The sequence below is a fragment of the Peromyscus californicus genome, unplaced genomic scaffold (genome assembly GCF_007827085.1).
Source record: "Peromyscus californicus insignis strain IS unplaced genomic scaffold, ASM782708v3 Scaffold_9__1_contigs__length_137607984, whole genome shotgun sequence".
Classification (NCBI taxonomy): domain Eukaryota; kingdom Metazoa; phylum Chordata; class Mammalia; order Rodentia; family Cricetidae; genus Peromyscus; species Peromyscus californicus.
Genome location: NW_026294617.1, coordinates 30993787 through 31008915, shown reverse-complemented (window position 1 = coordinate 31008915; position 15129 = coordinate 30993787). Strand labels below are relative to the sequence as shown.

The following is a 15129-nucleotide window of genomic DNA, read 5'->3' as shown; positions in this document are numbered from 1 at the left end:
AGCAGCATTTGAATAAGCGTTGTGCCAAGATCCCTCGCAGCACTGATGTTCAAAGGCAGCAGGATTGGAACAACCTAATCTCTTCCCTGGTCTTTTCTGCTTTGCAAGTCTTTGTGTTGTTATTGTTTTGACTGGGGATGTTTGTTCTGTTCCGTTCTGTTCTGTTGTGTTTTGTGTTAGAGACAGAACGTTATGCAGCCCAGACTGGCCTCCAACTTGCTGTGTGCTGAGACCGCCCTTGAACTCTTAATCCCCAGAAGGAAGAGAGCAAGCTTTCACTACCATGTCCAGCCTTTGGCTTTGCTGATGTTTGGGGTAGCTGCTTAGAAAACAATAAGAATGGGGGTTTCAGATATTCTCTCTAGTTTCTAATTCTTTCCATTGCCTGCACCTAAGGATGCAAAAGAAAACGAGTCAAGATAGGAATCCTGCTGAGGTCGGACAGATTTGAGAACTTGCATACGCAGCTAGACTAGCAGAGAGTGACCACCCATCCACGGACCTTCTTACAAGTGCACAAGGTCACCTGAGAAGTGGCTGCCATTCAGCAATCCTCTAGGAAAGAGTGAAGGGGTTCCTTCTCCACTGGCCTGGTGCAGAAGGGGTCCAAATGGACCAGGGGTGAGATTTTGGCGTCCACTCACCTGGAGTCAGAACTGACCTCTGCCTGCTTTCAGTTACACAACACTCTCCATTTTTCTTTACTATCTGCGTTCAGTGCAGAGGATGGCACACCCTCCGCGTTTGACTCAGAAATGGGACGAGGGGGAGGGAAGTAGGAAGACTCACAGTGCTTTCTCTCCCCTCCGTGTTCACGTTTACCGTAATGTTTCTCTTGATTTGCAGTGGAAAAACAATTTTATTAACAACCACTGTTTAAAGTCTGAAGTGCGTGAACCTTTTTCCGTTGTGGGAGTATCTCCAACCCCTCAGTAATTACTCTCCTGAGAGACTAACCTAATTATTCTGATATCTCTCCCTCTATCAAAAGTAGGACACTAAATTCATAGGAATGGTAATGGCTACATTTAATTGATTTCAATGTTTCATAAGAGAAAGCTTTTAGCTCTATATTGAGTATTTTTTATTAAAAGAGAAAAAAGTAAATTTGATCTGTCTCAATAAAAGAATGTCATCAGTGGATAGTTAGAAAAGAGGTGTCCAGTTATTTCACATGACTCAAGTGTCAGAATTACATCATGTAATTCAGTTTTTCTACAAAAGAAGGCAGTTTTGGACTAGTTCCCTGCTGACCATTGACTCCCTGACCCTTGTAGGAAAAGTTTGTGTTTAAAGAAGAGAACTAACCTGTCTGTGGTGTGTTCACATAGCCATGTCCAGCTGTCTGTGGTGTGTTCACATAACCATGTCCGGCTGTCCGGCTGTGGTGTGTTCACATAGCCGTGTCCGGCTGTCCGGCTGTGGTGTATTTACATAGCCATGTACAGCTGTCTGTGGTGTATTTACACAGCCAAGTCCGGCTGTCTGTCTGTGGTGTATTTACATAACCATGTACAGCTGTCTGTCCGTGGTGTGTTCACATAGCCATGTACAGCTGTCCGTCTGTGGTGTGTTCACATAGCCATATAGGGTTGGAGAAAAGGCTCATGCTAAGAGTACTGCTTGCCCTTGTGGAGGACCTTAGTTAGGTTCCCAGCACTCACATGACAGCTCATCACCTGTAACTCCAGTTCCAGGGGATCCAATGGCCTCTTCTGGCCTCTGAAGGTTCCTACATGTGTATGGTGCACATAAACTCAACCAGGCACACACACACACACACACACACACACACACACACACACACACACACACACATAAGTAAACAAATAAATAATAGCATGTATTGTTGTACTATGTTCTAGGTAACTCATTCCATACTCTAGTCAGGTAGAGCGATAAAGCATTGTGCTTTGTTGTTGTTATTATTTTATGGTGTAGTAGTCTGTAATAAAAAGAACATTTTATTTCTTTATGACTTCTGTCTTTTTCTAATTCTTGTCTTCCAGTGCCAGGGATTGCTTGCATTCTCAGGCATGCTATCTGAGCACTCTACCACTAAGTCCCTCCTAAGCCTGGTATCCTATCATCTTAAAACAAATCTCAGCAGGGCGGTGGTGGCGCACGCCTTTAATCCCAGCACTCGGGAGGCAGAGCCAGGCGGATCTCTGTGAGTTCGAGGCCATCCTGGTCTCCAAAGCGAGTTCCAGGAAAGGCGCAAAGCTACACAGAGAAACCCTGTCTCGAAAAACCAAAAAAAAAAAAAAAAATCTCAGGAGCTGAAAACGGTCACTGTGGTGGCAAGGTTTGTGTTTTCATGCCAGGGAGCCCTCTGGAAGCCACGTGTTTGTAGTGAACGTCCCTGCATTGCACAGTGTTTAATATTTTCACCCATGATCCAGTTGTCAACCCAAGGGAAAAGACAGTAGAGTTTACTATTTTCACTCACCACTGCAAAATCTACTCACCCAGATGATGGGGGGATGCTAATGAGGGGTTCCTGGGGTTTGTGAAACATGTAGGTGGTAACAAAGCACCCAGACACCTAGACGCTGGCTCCAAATGTGTTTCAGGCTGTGTAGTCAGCAACCAGGAAGCACCAGGAGGTCAAAGGTGAGTATAAGGACTGTTCCTGGGGTCCAAGATCACTATTTCAGTAGCAATGTGGGCATGGTCATCTCCACTTAAACATAACCCTCTGACACAGGGAGTTTGAAAGGTACTTAGGGTTAGCTTAGGTTTAAGCTTAAAAGGACTGTCAATAACAAAGAATTAAATATTCGGGCAGTTTTAGACACGTGACTCTCTCCTTCGTTATCTGAGTGTAAAATCAAATGGTGTGTCCCGACTCCACTAGTGCTCAGTACCATACTCTAGGATAACGTGTAAAGTCATATTGCATGCTTGCAACATGTAAAAGCTGCGGAGTAGTGGATGTGACAATAAGACTATAACTCAGTGCCATCTGAGCCACATTTCCGTTGAATGTGAGAAGCTGGGACATTCATCCCCAACATCAGTACTATGGGGAAGTGGTAACCAGTACTGCAGATGGTCCTACTGATAATAAGTCCCAGTCCCAGAGAAAAGACAAGCTGGTACAAGCTCCATGTCCTCAAACATGCACAGGCCTTTCTGTGTGTGTGTGTGGTCCTGACTGGTATGAAGTATACAAAACATGAAGTTCTGCATGTGTGGTCCTTTCAAGACACAGAAGCCGGGGCTGGAGTGCTCCATGGCTAAGCAGCTAAGAGTCCTTGTTACTCTTGCAAATGACTTGAGTTCAGCTCCCAGCACCCATGCTGAGCAGCTCACTACCATCTGTAAGTCCAGATGCAGAGGAATCTGATGCCCTCTTCTGGCCTCCATGCAAAGAATGGGCACTTTTGGCAGTTCTGAGCTGACGGCGGTTGCATCACGTGGATGGTGTTAAGGTGTGGCCTGTGCCTCTCTTTCCCCAGGGCACCTGGACGATGATGGATTACCACACGGATTCTGTACCGTCACCTACTCCTCCACAGACAGATTTGAGGGCAACTTTGTGCATGGAGAAAAGAATGGACGCGGGAAGTTCTTCTTCTTTGACGGCAGGTAGTCCTTGACGGTCTGTTTTGTTTAGGGTTGGAGAAGTGTGTGTGGGGGGGGGGGGGGGTCTCCAACTATTTCAAAAGAAGGAATGATAGAAATGCAAGAATTCAATTAAAAGTTCGTATACACCTCCTGTAAAAGGTGAGTGAGAGTAACCCCAACATGTGTGCAAGGCTTTGGTGACCAGAAATGGCGGTGGTGGCTGTGCGGAAGCCAGCCTAAGGTGTGCTGAGCCTGGCATGTGTCTGTCCAGTGATGTTCTGCTCCCATCTTGTACAAATTCATTTGAAATACAGTTCAAAAACTGTGACATAGCTCAATGACATCATACAAGCCAGAATAAGAACTGACACCCAAAGTTTCCTCCAGCCTCCACGTGTACCATGGCCCACACTCACACACAGCCATGTGCACAGGCACACACATCATATATACACACATACTCATACATTGTATACACACACGCACACACACAAATACAATACCCACTGAATACCTGGTCCCCACAGGTCTCTTTCAAGGTGTTGGTATGGTGCCTTCTCTTTCAGAATCCCTCTGTCCAGAAAGTAATTCTCCTACTCCATTTCCATGGCAATTTAACCAAAGCTCTTTAACTGGAAAATGTCAATTTTTATTTTATGCTGAGATTATTTTTGTATTCATTTCACAATGTATGTTTTTGTAAATGTCTTATTTCCCCTCCCCACCTGAGGAGAGTTTCCTTGAGTGCAGAATTTGTCTATGACCATCTACTGTGCTTTCCGACACTTTCCCTTAACTTGCTACTTTAGAACAGTGATAGTAAAGTCCTTGCCACGTGGATGTGGAAGCTGAAAACAAGTTAGAATTTATCCAGATGGCTGCACATACACACACAGGCACACACACATGAGCATATTTATACTTTAAATTTGGTAGTTAGATAAGGATAGCCGACAATTGACTGACTCTTAGGGAAAGTAATCTAGCAAATTGATTGTATTCAGTGGCATTTACCTACTGGCTTTACAGGCCTGGTGTAGAAGAGCATTAATGAGCTACACTGAGCTCGTTTGAGCTAGACTGAGCATTTGAGCCAAGTGTGCCAAAAATGTACTCCCTGTTAGACACAAGAAACGGAACCCTTAGTAAGCAGGTAGGGACCAAGACTCCCCATCAGGGGCCACACGGTCTGGGGCCTGACACTGGAGGTGGATAGTCCTGAGGGCACTGTGGAAAGGTTTTCCTGGTACTGAGAATGGTATCTGCACCTCTGATTGTCACCTCTAATCTGGACGTTTAGTACAGTTTAACTGTTCTCAGTTCCACCAAAATGTGTAAACCTAGAGCCAGAACTTGTCACTAGCCTAAGACTGGGAGAAGAAAAAGAAAAATCGAACAAACCCAGAGGTCTCTACTTTTAGGCTGTGGAATGGTAACATCAGGGAGTCGTGTGGTCTGTAGCCCAAGGCAAAAGCGAGGTAACTTATTATATGTATGGTTATTCTTCGGAACTGGGGACTGAACCCAGGGCCTCGTGATGCTAGGCAAGTGTTCGACCACTGAGCTTCATCCCCTGCTCTTTCAATGCTGTTTCTAGTCGCCTGGCTGTCCTCAAACCCACTGTCCTCCTGCCTCATCCTGTAGAGTACTGGGATCACCAGTGTGTGCCATAGAACCCAGGGTGGAAATGTTGATTGTCAATGCTTTTCCTGGATATGCCAACTAGTTTCCAAAGAATTTGCTACTGCATGCCTTTATTTTTCTGTACACAAGTCATTTTCTTTTTTTGTGTGTGTATATGTATGTATGTGTATATGTGTCATATGTGTGTGTGTGTGGTACGTGTGTGTGGTATACATGTGCACACACATGGAGAAATAAAAAAAAAAAACTCCATTATTGTTCCTCATTGCCATGAATCTTGATTTTATGGAATTTTTTATTGCATTAATTTGTTTATTGGGAGGGGCTAGACACGCCACAGTGTGTGGAGGTCAGAGGACAACTTGCAGGAGTTGGGTCTCTGCATGTGGGTGCCAGAGATGAAGCTCGGTCACCAGGCTTGGTGGCAAGTACTTTACCCACCGAGCTATCCGAAAGGCCACATCTTGGTGTGTTTTGTGTTTGTTGGTTTTGAGACAGGATCTCTCCCTGGCTTGAAACTCACCAAGTAGACTAGACAGAGATTCCAAATCCACACCGACACATTGGCTTTGTTTTTTAAGTGGGTTCTAAGGGACCAATGCACATCCTCATGCTGCAAGACAAGCGGTTTGCCGACTGAGTTATCACTCCAACTCCCAAAGTCGTTGACTTCCTGTACTGATGTGTCCTGCCGGGAGGGATCCCTGTGGGCTGAGGGACGATGAGGACATCTAACATTTCCCACCTTCTTACAAGGTGCTTGATCACATTTCAGAGACGCTGTGTGGAAATGAACTTTTGAAGTCACGTGTTCCAGCCTCTCATGAGGCAGCATCCTTTCTGTGTTCTTGACCATCATTGGTCTCTTATTGGAACCAAGCAGTAAATACATTTGGACTTACAATCAATCCCACCTCATTTATGAGGAAACTAAGGCTTAGAGAGGCTAAATATCTTTCCCAGAGTCCCCTAGTTAGTGGGAGTTAGAGTTGAGGTGAATTCATTTCTATGTTTTCTTTCTTTATTTCTTTCCTTCTTTCTTTCTTCCTTCCTTCCTTCCTTCCTTCCTTCCTTCCTTTCTTTCTTTCTTTTTTTGAGACAGGATCTCATGTAGTCCAGGCTGGCCTTTCACTCACTATGTAGCTGAGCATGATCTTGACTCCTGATCCTCCTGCCTCTACCTCCCAAGTGCTGAGATTACAGGTGTGAAACACTGACTAAATTCACTTTTAGAGGCAATACTTTTTATTACATCTGCACTCAATTCTGAGCAGAAGTGAGGAAATAGTGATGAATCTGTTTCCTTTTTTCCATGCTTTCTTTGTTTTCTTTAGGGTCACTTCTTTTTTTTTTTTTTTTTTTTTTTTTGGTTTTTCGAGACAGCGTTTCTCTGTGTAACAGCCCTGCTGTCCTGGATCTCGGTCTGTAGACCAGACTGACTTTGAACTCACAGAGATCCACCTGCCCCTGCTTCCTGAGTGCTGGGATTAAAGGCGTGCACCACCACCACCACCACCACCACCACCACCAGCTAGCTTCTTTTCTATAGGTGTGTTAGCACTTGCTAGGAGCCTGGGAAGTTGATGAAGGTGTTCCTGAAGGGCCATCTTCTTTGGTAGTGACCTCCCCAGACTCCTGTTTTCTCATTTGTAGGATAGGGATAAATGGTTGAATGAGAAAAGCAATCAAGACCTCGGAAGACCTGGCACCCCTGGCAAGTGCCTGTGGGAGGGTGGATGGTGCTGGTGACCAGTCCTGACAGGGTTACTCTGATCTTGGTTGATTCCAGCAGCCTAGAGGACTACTTGTTAGGAAAAACATTGGTGTCAAGTGTCTTAGTATTGCTACAGTCACACACCAATCAGCTCCTCCAAAAGGTGTGGTCCCCCACCATCCACCTCCATCAGCAAGCTGCCAGTTCAGCACCAGATACAAACCGGTGTCACACATTCCAAATCCATTCTGACAATGTCTGCCCGGAGCAGTGTTCATCTCTCAGTTCTGGAGGGCTGAGAGCTTCCAGATCAAATGCTGTTAGATTGGTGTCTGGTAAGGACCTGCTTCCTGGCTTGCAGATGGCTGCTTGTCTTGTCACAGGCTGGAGAAGAGAGCCAGAGAAAGCAAGCTCCACGGTGTCTTTTTCTAAGGGCAGTAAGTGCACCCAGGAAGGCTCTGACTTCATAACCAACATCTCTCCTCCAAGGACAACCCCACTGGGAATTAAGGCTTCAGATGTACAGATTTTACAGAGGCGTGAACATTCAGTCCATAGCAGTACACTTCTTAGGGTTGTCTTTTAACAAAGAGGACTAAATTTTGCTAATTGCTGTTATTTTGAGCCTTGGTGATCGTCAGATTCTCTAGACTCACACATCCTCTGTGAAAGGATAAAAACAAAGGCAAGAGAGACTTTGAAGGTGCCCAGCATATGGCCAGACCGATTACAGAAAGTGCTCTGTTCTGCTTGCCCATTCCGCCTCCCGAGGTCAGTCGAAGGTGTTGGCTGGAGGTGGCTTTCGCCTTCCTCGGTTTGCAGCATTAGATACCAATGCAGCCACACGAAACAATTCCTAGAACAATGTTTTCAACCAAGCCACAATTTAATTTGCTAGAGATGGGTCTTGAAAGTAGAATCTGATTCATTTGTAAGTTTTTTTCTCGACTCTTAGATTGACGAGGACACACTAACAGCTGTGTCCAACCTTTTATATTGGACACAGAGTCATTATCTACAAAAGTTCAGACTTGAAAAGCACAGTATAATAGAGCTACCAAAAGGCAAAAGAAAAAAAAATCACCAAAAAAAACCTTAAGTTTTAAGCAAGCTTGAGATTTGGTGTTGGCCACATTCATAGCCATCCCAGGCCATGTGCAGACCACAAGCTACAGGTTATGGAACAATGGTTAGGCCGATGAGGTGGAGGACAGAAACTTCTCGGTCCCCAAACCATGTAGAAAAGCCAAGCTTCCTAAATACTTTCCTGTATTCAGACACCAGAGAGGTTTATTTAGTCGTGTGCTTCCGATGCCATTGCCAGAAAGTCAAACACTCCAATGACCATTTTTGTTATTTCTTAATCTTATCCTGAGGAGTATGCCAAAGGTAAAAGGTAGCATGGGTTAAGAACATTAAAACCGGGCCTCGAGGGATGGCTCCATGTTTAAGAACGCTTGCTGCTTTTTCAGAGGACCCAAGTTCACTTCCCAGCACCCATATTAGATGGCTCACAGCCACCTGTAACCCCAGACCCAAGAGCTCTGACACCTTCTTCTAGCCTCTACACATACATACATACACACACACACACACACACACACACACACACACACACACACACATAAAAAGAAAAAAGAAAATTAAAACAGAGCAGGAGCCATTAGTGGTGGCCTGTGTCTACAAGTCCCAGCTCTTGGGAGGTAGAGGAAGGAGGATCAAGAGTTCACACTCATCCTCAGCTACACAGAGAGTTCAAGGCCAGCCTGAGTAAGTGAGACCTTGTCTCAAAACAAACAACAGCAAAATACAGAGCTGAGCATGATATTACAAGACTGTAACCCCAACGCTAAGGAAAGAACAGAAGGTTCCTGAGGTTGAAGCTAGCCTGGGCTACACAGTGAGACCCTGTGACAGGCGGGGGGGGGGGGGGGGGGGGGGGGGGGGGGGGGGGGGGGAGGGGGGGGGAGGTATGGAAATGCATGATGTTCACATAAACCTGTCAACCAAATATTTCGGATAAGAATAATGAAAAGCTATGCTTTCTGTAGCATGGTGACAGTTTGTTTGTTACAATGAACACATTGCTTTTTATTTTTAAACATAAAAGGTATCGATTCCTTCCTTCTCCCATTCAGTCGGGTCATTCATAAATTACTGCCGAAAGAGAAGCATCTTTCCTACCTCCCTAAAAAGGTAGCTTTAAGGGCTCTGGAATTTAGCCGAGCCATAGAGCCCTGGACTGCCCTGCCTTCAGAGACTGCACTGTGCAAAGAGGAAAACCACTGCTCCTCTTGAGAGGGAAGTGAGAATGGGCTCACAGGCAATGGCAAGCCACTGTGCACGGTTGGGACTGAGATCAAAACAAGATGACTCAGTGGGTCTGGGTGTGGAGGCGCCTCCCTTAGACCCAGCACTCAGAGGCAGGTGGATCTCATGAGCTGGAGGCCAGCCTGGTCTATGTGGTGAGTTTCAGGACAGTCAGGGCTATGCTGAGAAACCCTGTGTGGGGAAAAAAAAACAACAAAACAAACAGAACTATGGCTCTGGTAAAAGCGCTTGCCGGATGCTCTGAGCTCGACAGTGAGAGGAAGAACTGATCCCCAGAGCTGTCCTCTTACCTCGTGTGCCAGCCCTGACACGCGGGAACTCACACTCACAAAGATACGTGCAAGTCTGTGCTGGTTTTTTAACTTGTCTGAGACACCTGTGACTTGTAGATTTGGTCATGAATCTGAGAGGTATTGGCAGGCTCGTCTGTGGGGACGATACCCAAATACACACAGGAACATTTTGAACGCTGCTGAGAATCTTAAAATCAAAAGGGTTGCCAGAACTAGCAAATAAAAACTTAGAACACTTGGTTAAATTAAAACTTCAGACCACCACAACAAAACACACTTTTTATATTTATATCTTCTATCCAATATTTGGGATGTGCACCTGCTGACGTTTATAACCTGTGTAAAATTCAGACTTCAATGAGTATCTTGTATCTTTTTTGGAGGGAGGGAGGTGTGTTTCAAAACAGGGTTTCTTTGTATAGCCCTGGCTGTCCTGGAACACACTTTGTAGACCACACAGGTCTCAAGCTCATAGAGATGCCTCTGCCCTCTGCCTCCCAAGTTCTGGGATTAAAGGCCTACACCACTACCGCCTGGCTGCATCTTGTGTCTTACCTGACAGTCCCTCCCAGAAAGGAAGATGGCTGACTCGCTTTCCTGTGCTGCACACATCACCTCATCAGTTGATTAGCAATCCTCCTCCAAGCGGGCTCTCCTTTTTAATTGTCTGACTCTAATGACAGTTGAATCTCATTAATTCGGCTTCACTGAATTTAGAGTTTTGATCATTTATGCAAAAGCTATGTTAAAGTATACTTCATTCCATTCATGAATTTAATAAGCCTATTTGTCATTGATAATACAAACAAACGGGAGAGAACTATTTATCTCCTTGGGAGACCACAAATAGTGTAATTACAATGAAATGAGACGCTGTCACTGTTCAGGCTGTGCATTTCATTTAATAATTACAGATCATTCTCAATCATAAGACAGGACGTCACCAGGCAGAGTCAGGGACAGCCTGCTCAGTCCCCGTGCCTTGCTTTGCGTTTTACCTGCCCCGGAACATGATGTGTACTTCTCTTACCTAGCCCAGTACGTGATGTGTGCTTGTCCTACTTAACCCAGGACACAGTGTATGCTTGTCGTCGTGGCATAAGGTATATGTTCATCCCGCCTACCCAGAATGTACCATGTGCTTATCCTGCATGGCCTCTAGAGCAGTGTGTGCTTACAAGGCAGTACTGTTGGCCTGTACTTATTCCGTGCACCGTGCTGGCTAGAGCCCCATACCAGGCTCACTACATAGGACACATACCTTAAAATGCTTACAAGCTGAATCTGTGACTAAAACCTGGCTGTTAATCAAACCGTCTTTGTTTCTGAATATCTAGCATTCGTGTTTTAATCTTTAAATTACATTTGTTTATTTTGTGGACATGTGCTATGTGTAGGGAGGGGTCGGCCTGCGTGTGGAAGTCAGTGTACGACGGGCCTCAGTTGACTTTCTCCTTCCGTGATGTGTGTCCAGGGAATCAAATGCAGATCCTTGGGATTGGTGGCAAGTGCCTTTACCACTGAGCCATATTGTTAACACTTACATTTAAAATTTTACAGATGGGAGCCGGGCGGTGGTGGCACACGCCTTTAATCCCAGCACTCTGGAGGCAGAGGCAGATGGATCTCTGTGAGTTCGAGGCCAGCCTGGGCTACAGAGCGAGTTCCAGGAAAGGTGCAAAGCTACACAGAGAAACCCTGTCTCAAAAAAAACAAAACAAAACAAAAATTTACAAATGGTTTGAGCCGCCCTTTCCTTTATTATAAATGGTATTTTTGGTAAACTTACTTCTATTGCATGAGGATATTGGACAGAAAACGTATTTCTGAATTTCCCAAATGTGTTTTCTGAGGACAGCGGTAGGAGAAGGCTGAGAAAATGGCCTTGGGTGTGCTATGAGCTTTCTTCTGGTCCAGCGCCACAGGGCTCAGGCTTCATCAGGCTGCTGATGGAGGAAGCAGGGTTGAGCCCGCTGTCTCCCTCCTTTACCCCGCCACTCCTTTATGTCCATGGTTGTGCATAGGAGCACGTGTGTCCAGCTGAGTGTCATACACAGGACTCCATGAACAGCCTATGCCACAAAAGTCCTGCAAGATCAACATGTAACCTAGGTAAAGAGCCAGCTGTAGCATCTGGATTTGTTTGCGCATACTTGTGTTGTTCACATATTGACAAAATCATCTAATGGCACATTTTTCAGAGTCTGTCCCTGTCATTAAGGGACACATGACTATATAACAAAAGTAAGTCCTCACCAGTCTTCCAACAGGATCAAAGAGAAGTCTTTTGATTGGATGCCGGTTATCATTGCTACTGTAAAATAAAATATTAGTGACTTGGAAGTAAGATAGCCATTTGCACAAGCTGAACCATGCTTGTGTGACTGAAGAGCCTTGTATACAAGCCATCCAAGAGGCTTAGAGCCCAGAGAGAAGCACAATGCTCACTGTTGAGTAGATTTAACAGCAGAAATGCTAATGCCCCAATGTAAGCTGGGCATCTGCCTGGCCGTGGAGACATGGGTAGCTGAGACTTGTTCTCAGCCGTACCTGTGGCTTTTTTTCTTCTCTCTTTCTTTTAGCAAAGAAAGAAATAAGATTCATAGGAATCAGGAGATTATAGATTAAGGCTTCCTCAAACCCAGGGCCTTGGGCATGCTAGGTAAATGCTCTACCAACCAGGCGACATCACCAACTATTATTTGCCTCTCTGCATTTTTCCTGGCCATCCATCGATGGGAATTCCAGATGTCCTGGATACATGGAAGGGTGGGAACAGAGCTGGGCATGTGAGTCCTCGGACCTGATCCTTTATTTTAAGAGGGCTCAGTGGGTAAAGGTGCTTGCCACCAAGCCTGACAACTTGAGTTTGATCCCTGTGAGCCACACAGTGGGAAGAGAGAGCCAACAACAACCAGATATCCTCTACCCACTACCTGTATGCTAGAGAGACAGAGACAGAGAGACAGAGAGACAGAGACAGAGAGAGAACTATAGTGCTGTGTAATCTGACTGTTCCTTTCTGTTCTCCCTTGCCTTGCAGCACCCTGGAAGGATTTTATGTGGACGATGCCCTGCAGGGCCAGGGTGTTTACACCTATGAGGACGGAGGTGTGCTCCAAGGCACATATGTGGACGGTGAGCTGAACGGACCAGCCCAGGAGTATGATACCGACGGGAGGCTGATCTTCAAGGGCCAGTACAAAGACAACATTCGACATGGAGTGTGTTGGATCCATTACCCAGTAAGCTGGCGCCTGCTCACTATGAGGGAAAGGAACGTGTTTTAAGACAATATTTTGACTCCTGATGATAAACAGTCAAATGTATTTGCTGCAAAGCCACAGATCAGTCGCTACAGATGAGCGTGTCTGAGGCCCACCTACCTGCTGTTGTTCACTGGGACTAGGCTTTAGATTGCTATTAATTATTCTTCTGAGTCACACTGAGTATTCCTGAGTATTTACTCATCACTGGCACAAACTAGTTTTATTGTGCCCTTTATAAAGTAAAAAATAAATTGCTTTTAATTCCTTTGGCACGTAGAAAGAAGTGGTGGGATATTTCATCGTTGAAATACATGTGAGGGATGGATGGGTGTGATGGTACATGCCTTAAATCCCAGAACTTAGTAAGATCCAGGACAGCCAGGACTACATAGAGAGACCCTGTGTCGAGAGCAGAGACAGAGACAGAGAGAGAGGAGAGAAGAAAAAGAAAAAGAATAAAGAAATACATATAGGGGAGAGACAGGCTCTCACTGTGTAATCTGGCTGGCCTCAAATGCACTCTGTAGACCAGGCTGTCCTTAAACTTGTATGAGATCTTCCTGCCTCTGCCTCTGAGTGTTCATATTAAAGGCATGGACCACCTCACCCAGCTGTTGCTTAACTCTATCTAGTCGCTCATACATGAGACTGAATCCTTTCTGGAGTCACTACCCCACTGCAGCTTGACGTTTACGTTCTCCTCACTGTGAAGGTGCATCATGGATTGTATTGCTTATGTTAAGATGATTTAACTGAACTTGCCTTCAAGTGTTTGGTAACAGTGCTGGCTTTGAATTCACTACAGCAAATAGATATGGCATAGTCCATAGTTGGGAATTAATAATTTTTGTTTGCATTTCAAATGCTCCATCTGTTGTTGATGAATTTTAAAACTATGTTTTGAAAAGTAAACCTTAAGATATACTTTGTTTACTGTTTTATCATGTCCAGAGCTTAACTGAAAATACCTTTCTGCTTACTCTGAATTGTTAGTAAGAACAGTCTAGGCACAATGGTGCTTGCCTGGAATCTCCCAGCATTTGGGAATGGAGGCAAGAGGATCAGGAGTTCAAGGTCAGCCTCAACAACATACAGAGTTTGAGGTCAGCCTGGGCTATGTAGTAAAACTTTGAACCAGAAAAGCAAATTATTACATGTAAAACAAGAAAAGTAATCCCCAGTAAATGTACTTACACGTTGTTGTATTTATTTATGTCTTATTTGTGTGTGAGTGTGCATGATGTGTGGGGCTGCATGTGTCAGGCATATGTGTGGCGGCAATCTGAGGACAGTTTGTGGACTCCATTCTCTGTTCCCACCTAGGGCCTGAGCTCAGGTCCCTGGGCTTATACAGCAAGCACCTTTACCCCACCTCCACCCCCTCCGCCTCCCTGAACCATCCCACCAGCTCACATTATTATCCTTTAAAAAAAAAAAAAAAAATACACAGCGTTTATACTTTTACTTTATTTCTTTAAGATCTATTTATTTATTTTATGTATATGAGTTCTCTATCTGCATGTACGACTTTATGCCGGAAGAGGGCATCAGATCCCACTATAGATGAATGTGAGTCACCATGTGGGTGCTGGGAATCAAACTCAAGACCTCTAGAAGAACAGCCAGTGCTCTTAACCACTGAGGCATCTCTCCAGCCCCACAGTATTATTCTTTAGAAACCATTTAAGGAGCTAAGAAGATGGCTTATCAGATAAGCACACTTGCTACAAGTGTGAGGACCTAAGTTCAAATCCTCAGGAACCAAGTCAAAAGGCTGGCTTGATCACTTATGTACTCACAACGCTCTCACTGGGGCTCTCTGGGGCTGGCACACCTCCAAGTTCAGGGCGACCCTGCCTCAAGGGAATAAGGCAGAGAGATAGAGCAGGGTACCTAATGTCATCCAAATACAGTTGGTTTTTACTTTTTTTTTCTTTGTTTTGTTTTGTTTTTTTTTGGTTTTCCGAGACAGGGTTTCTCTGTGTAGCTTTGAGCCTTTCCTGGAACTCACTTGGTAGCCCAGGCTGGCCTCGAACTCACAGAGATCCGCCTGGCTCTGCCTCCCGAGTGCTGGGATTAAAGGTGTGCGTCACCACCGCCCGGTTGGTTTTTACTTATTTTTGAGACAGGTTTGTTTTCTACATAGTCCTGACTGTCCTGGAGCTCAATGTGTAGACCAGGCTGGCCTTGAGCTCACAGAGATCCACCTGCCTCTGCCTCCCTAGTGCTGGGAATAAAGGTACACACGACAGTGCCCAACCACACAATTGTGTTTTTAATCGGTTAAGCTTGGCATAGATTATGCACC

At 45.1% G+C, this 15129-nt stretch overlaps 1 protein-coding gene across 1 annotated transcript in view; it reads left to right on the top strand.

The window, feature by feature from the left end:
- Setd7 (SET domain containing 7, histone lysine methyltransferase) overlaps positions 1-15129 on the top strand; it is a 46124-nt gene that overhangs the window by 7733 nt on the left and 23262 nt on the right. The window contains exons 2-3 of the mRNA XM_052730225.1: positions 3462-3591; positions 12596-12797. Coding sequence (XP_052586185.1) covers positions 3462-3591; positions 12596-12797 — 332 coding nt within the window. The remainder of the gene's footprint in view (positions 1-3461; positions 3592-12595; positions 12798-15129) is intronic.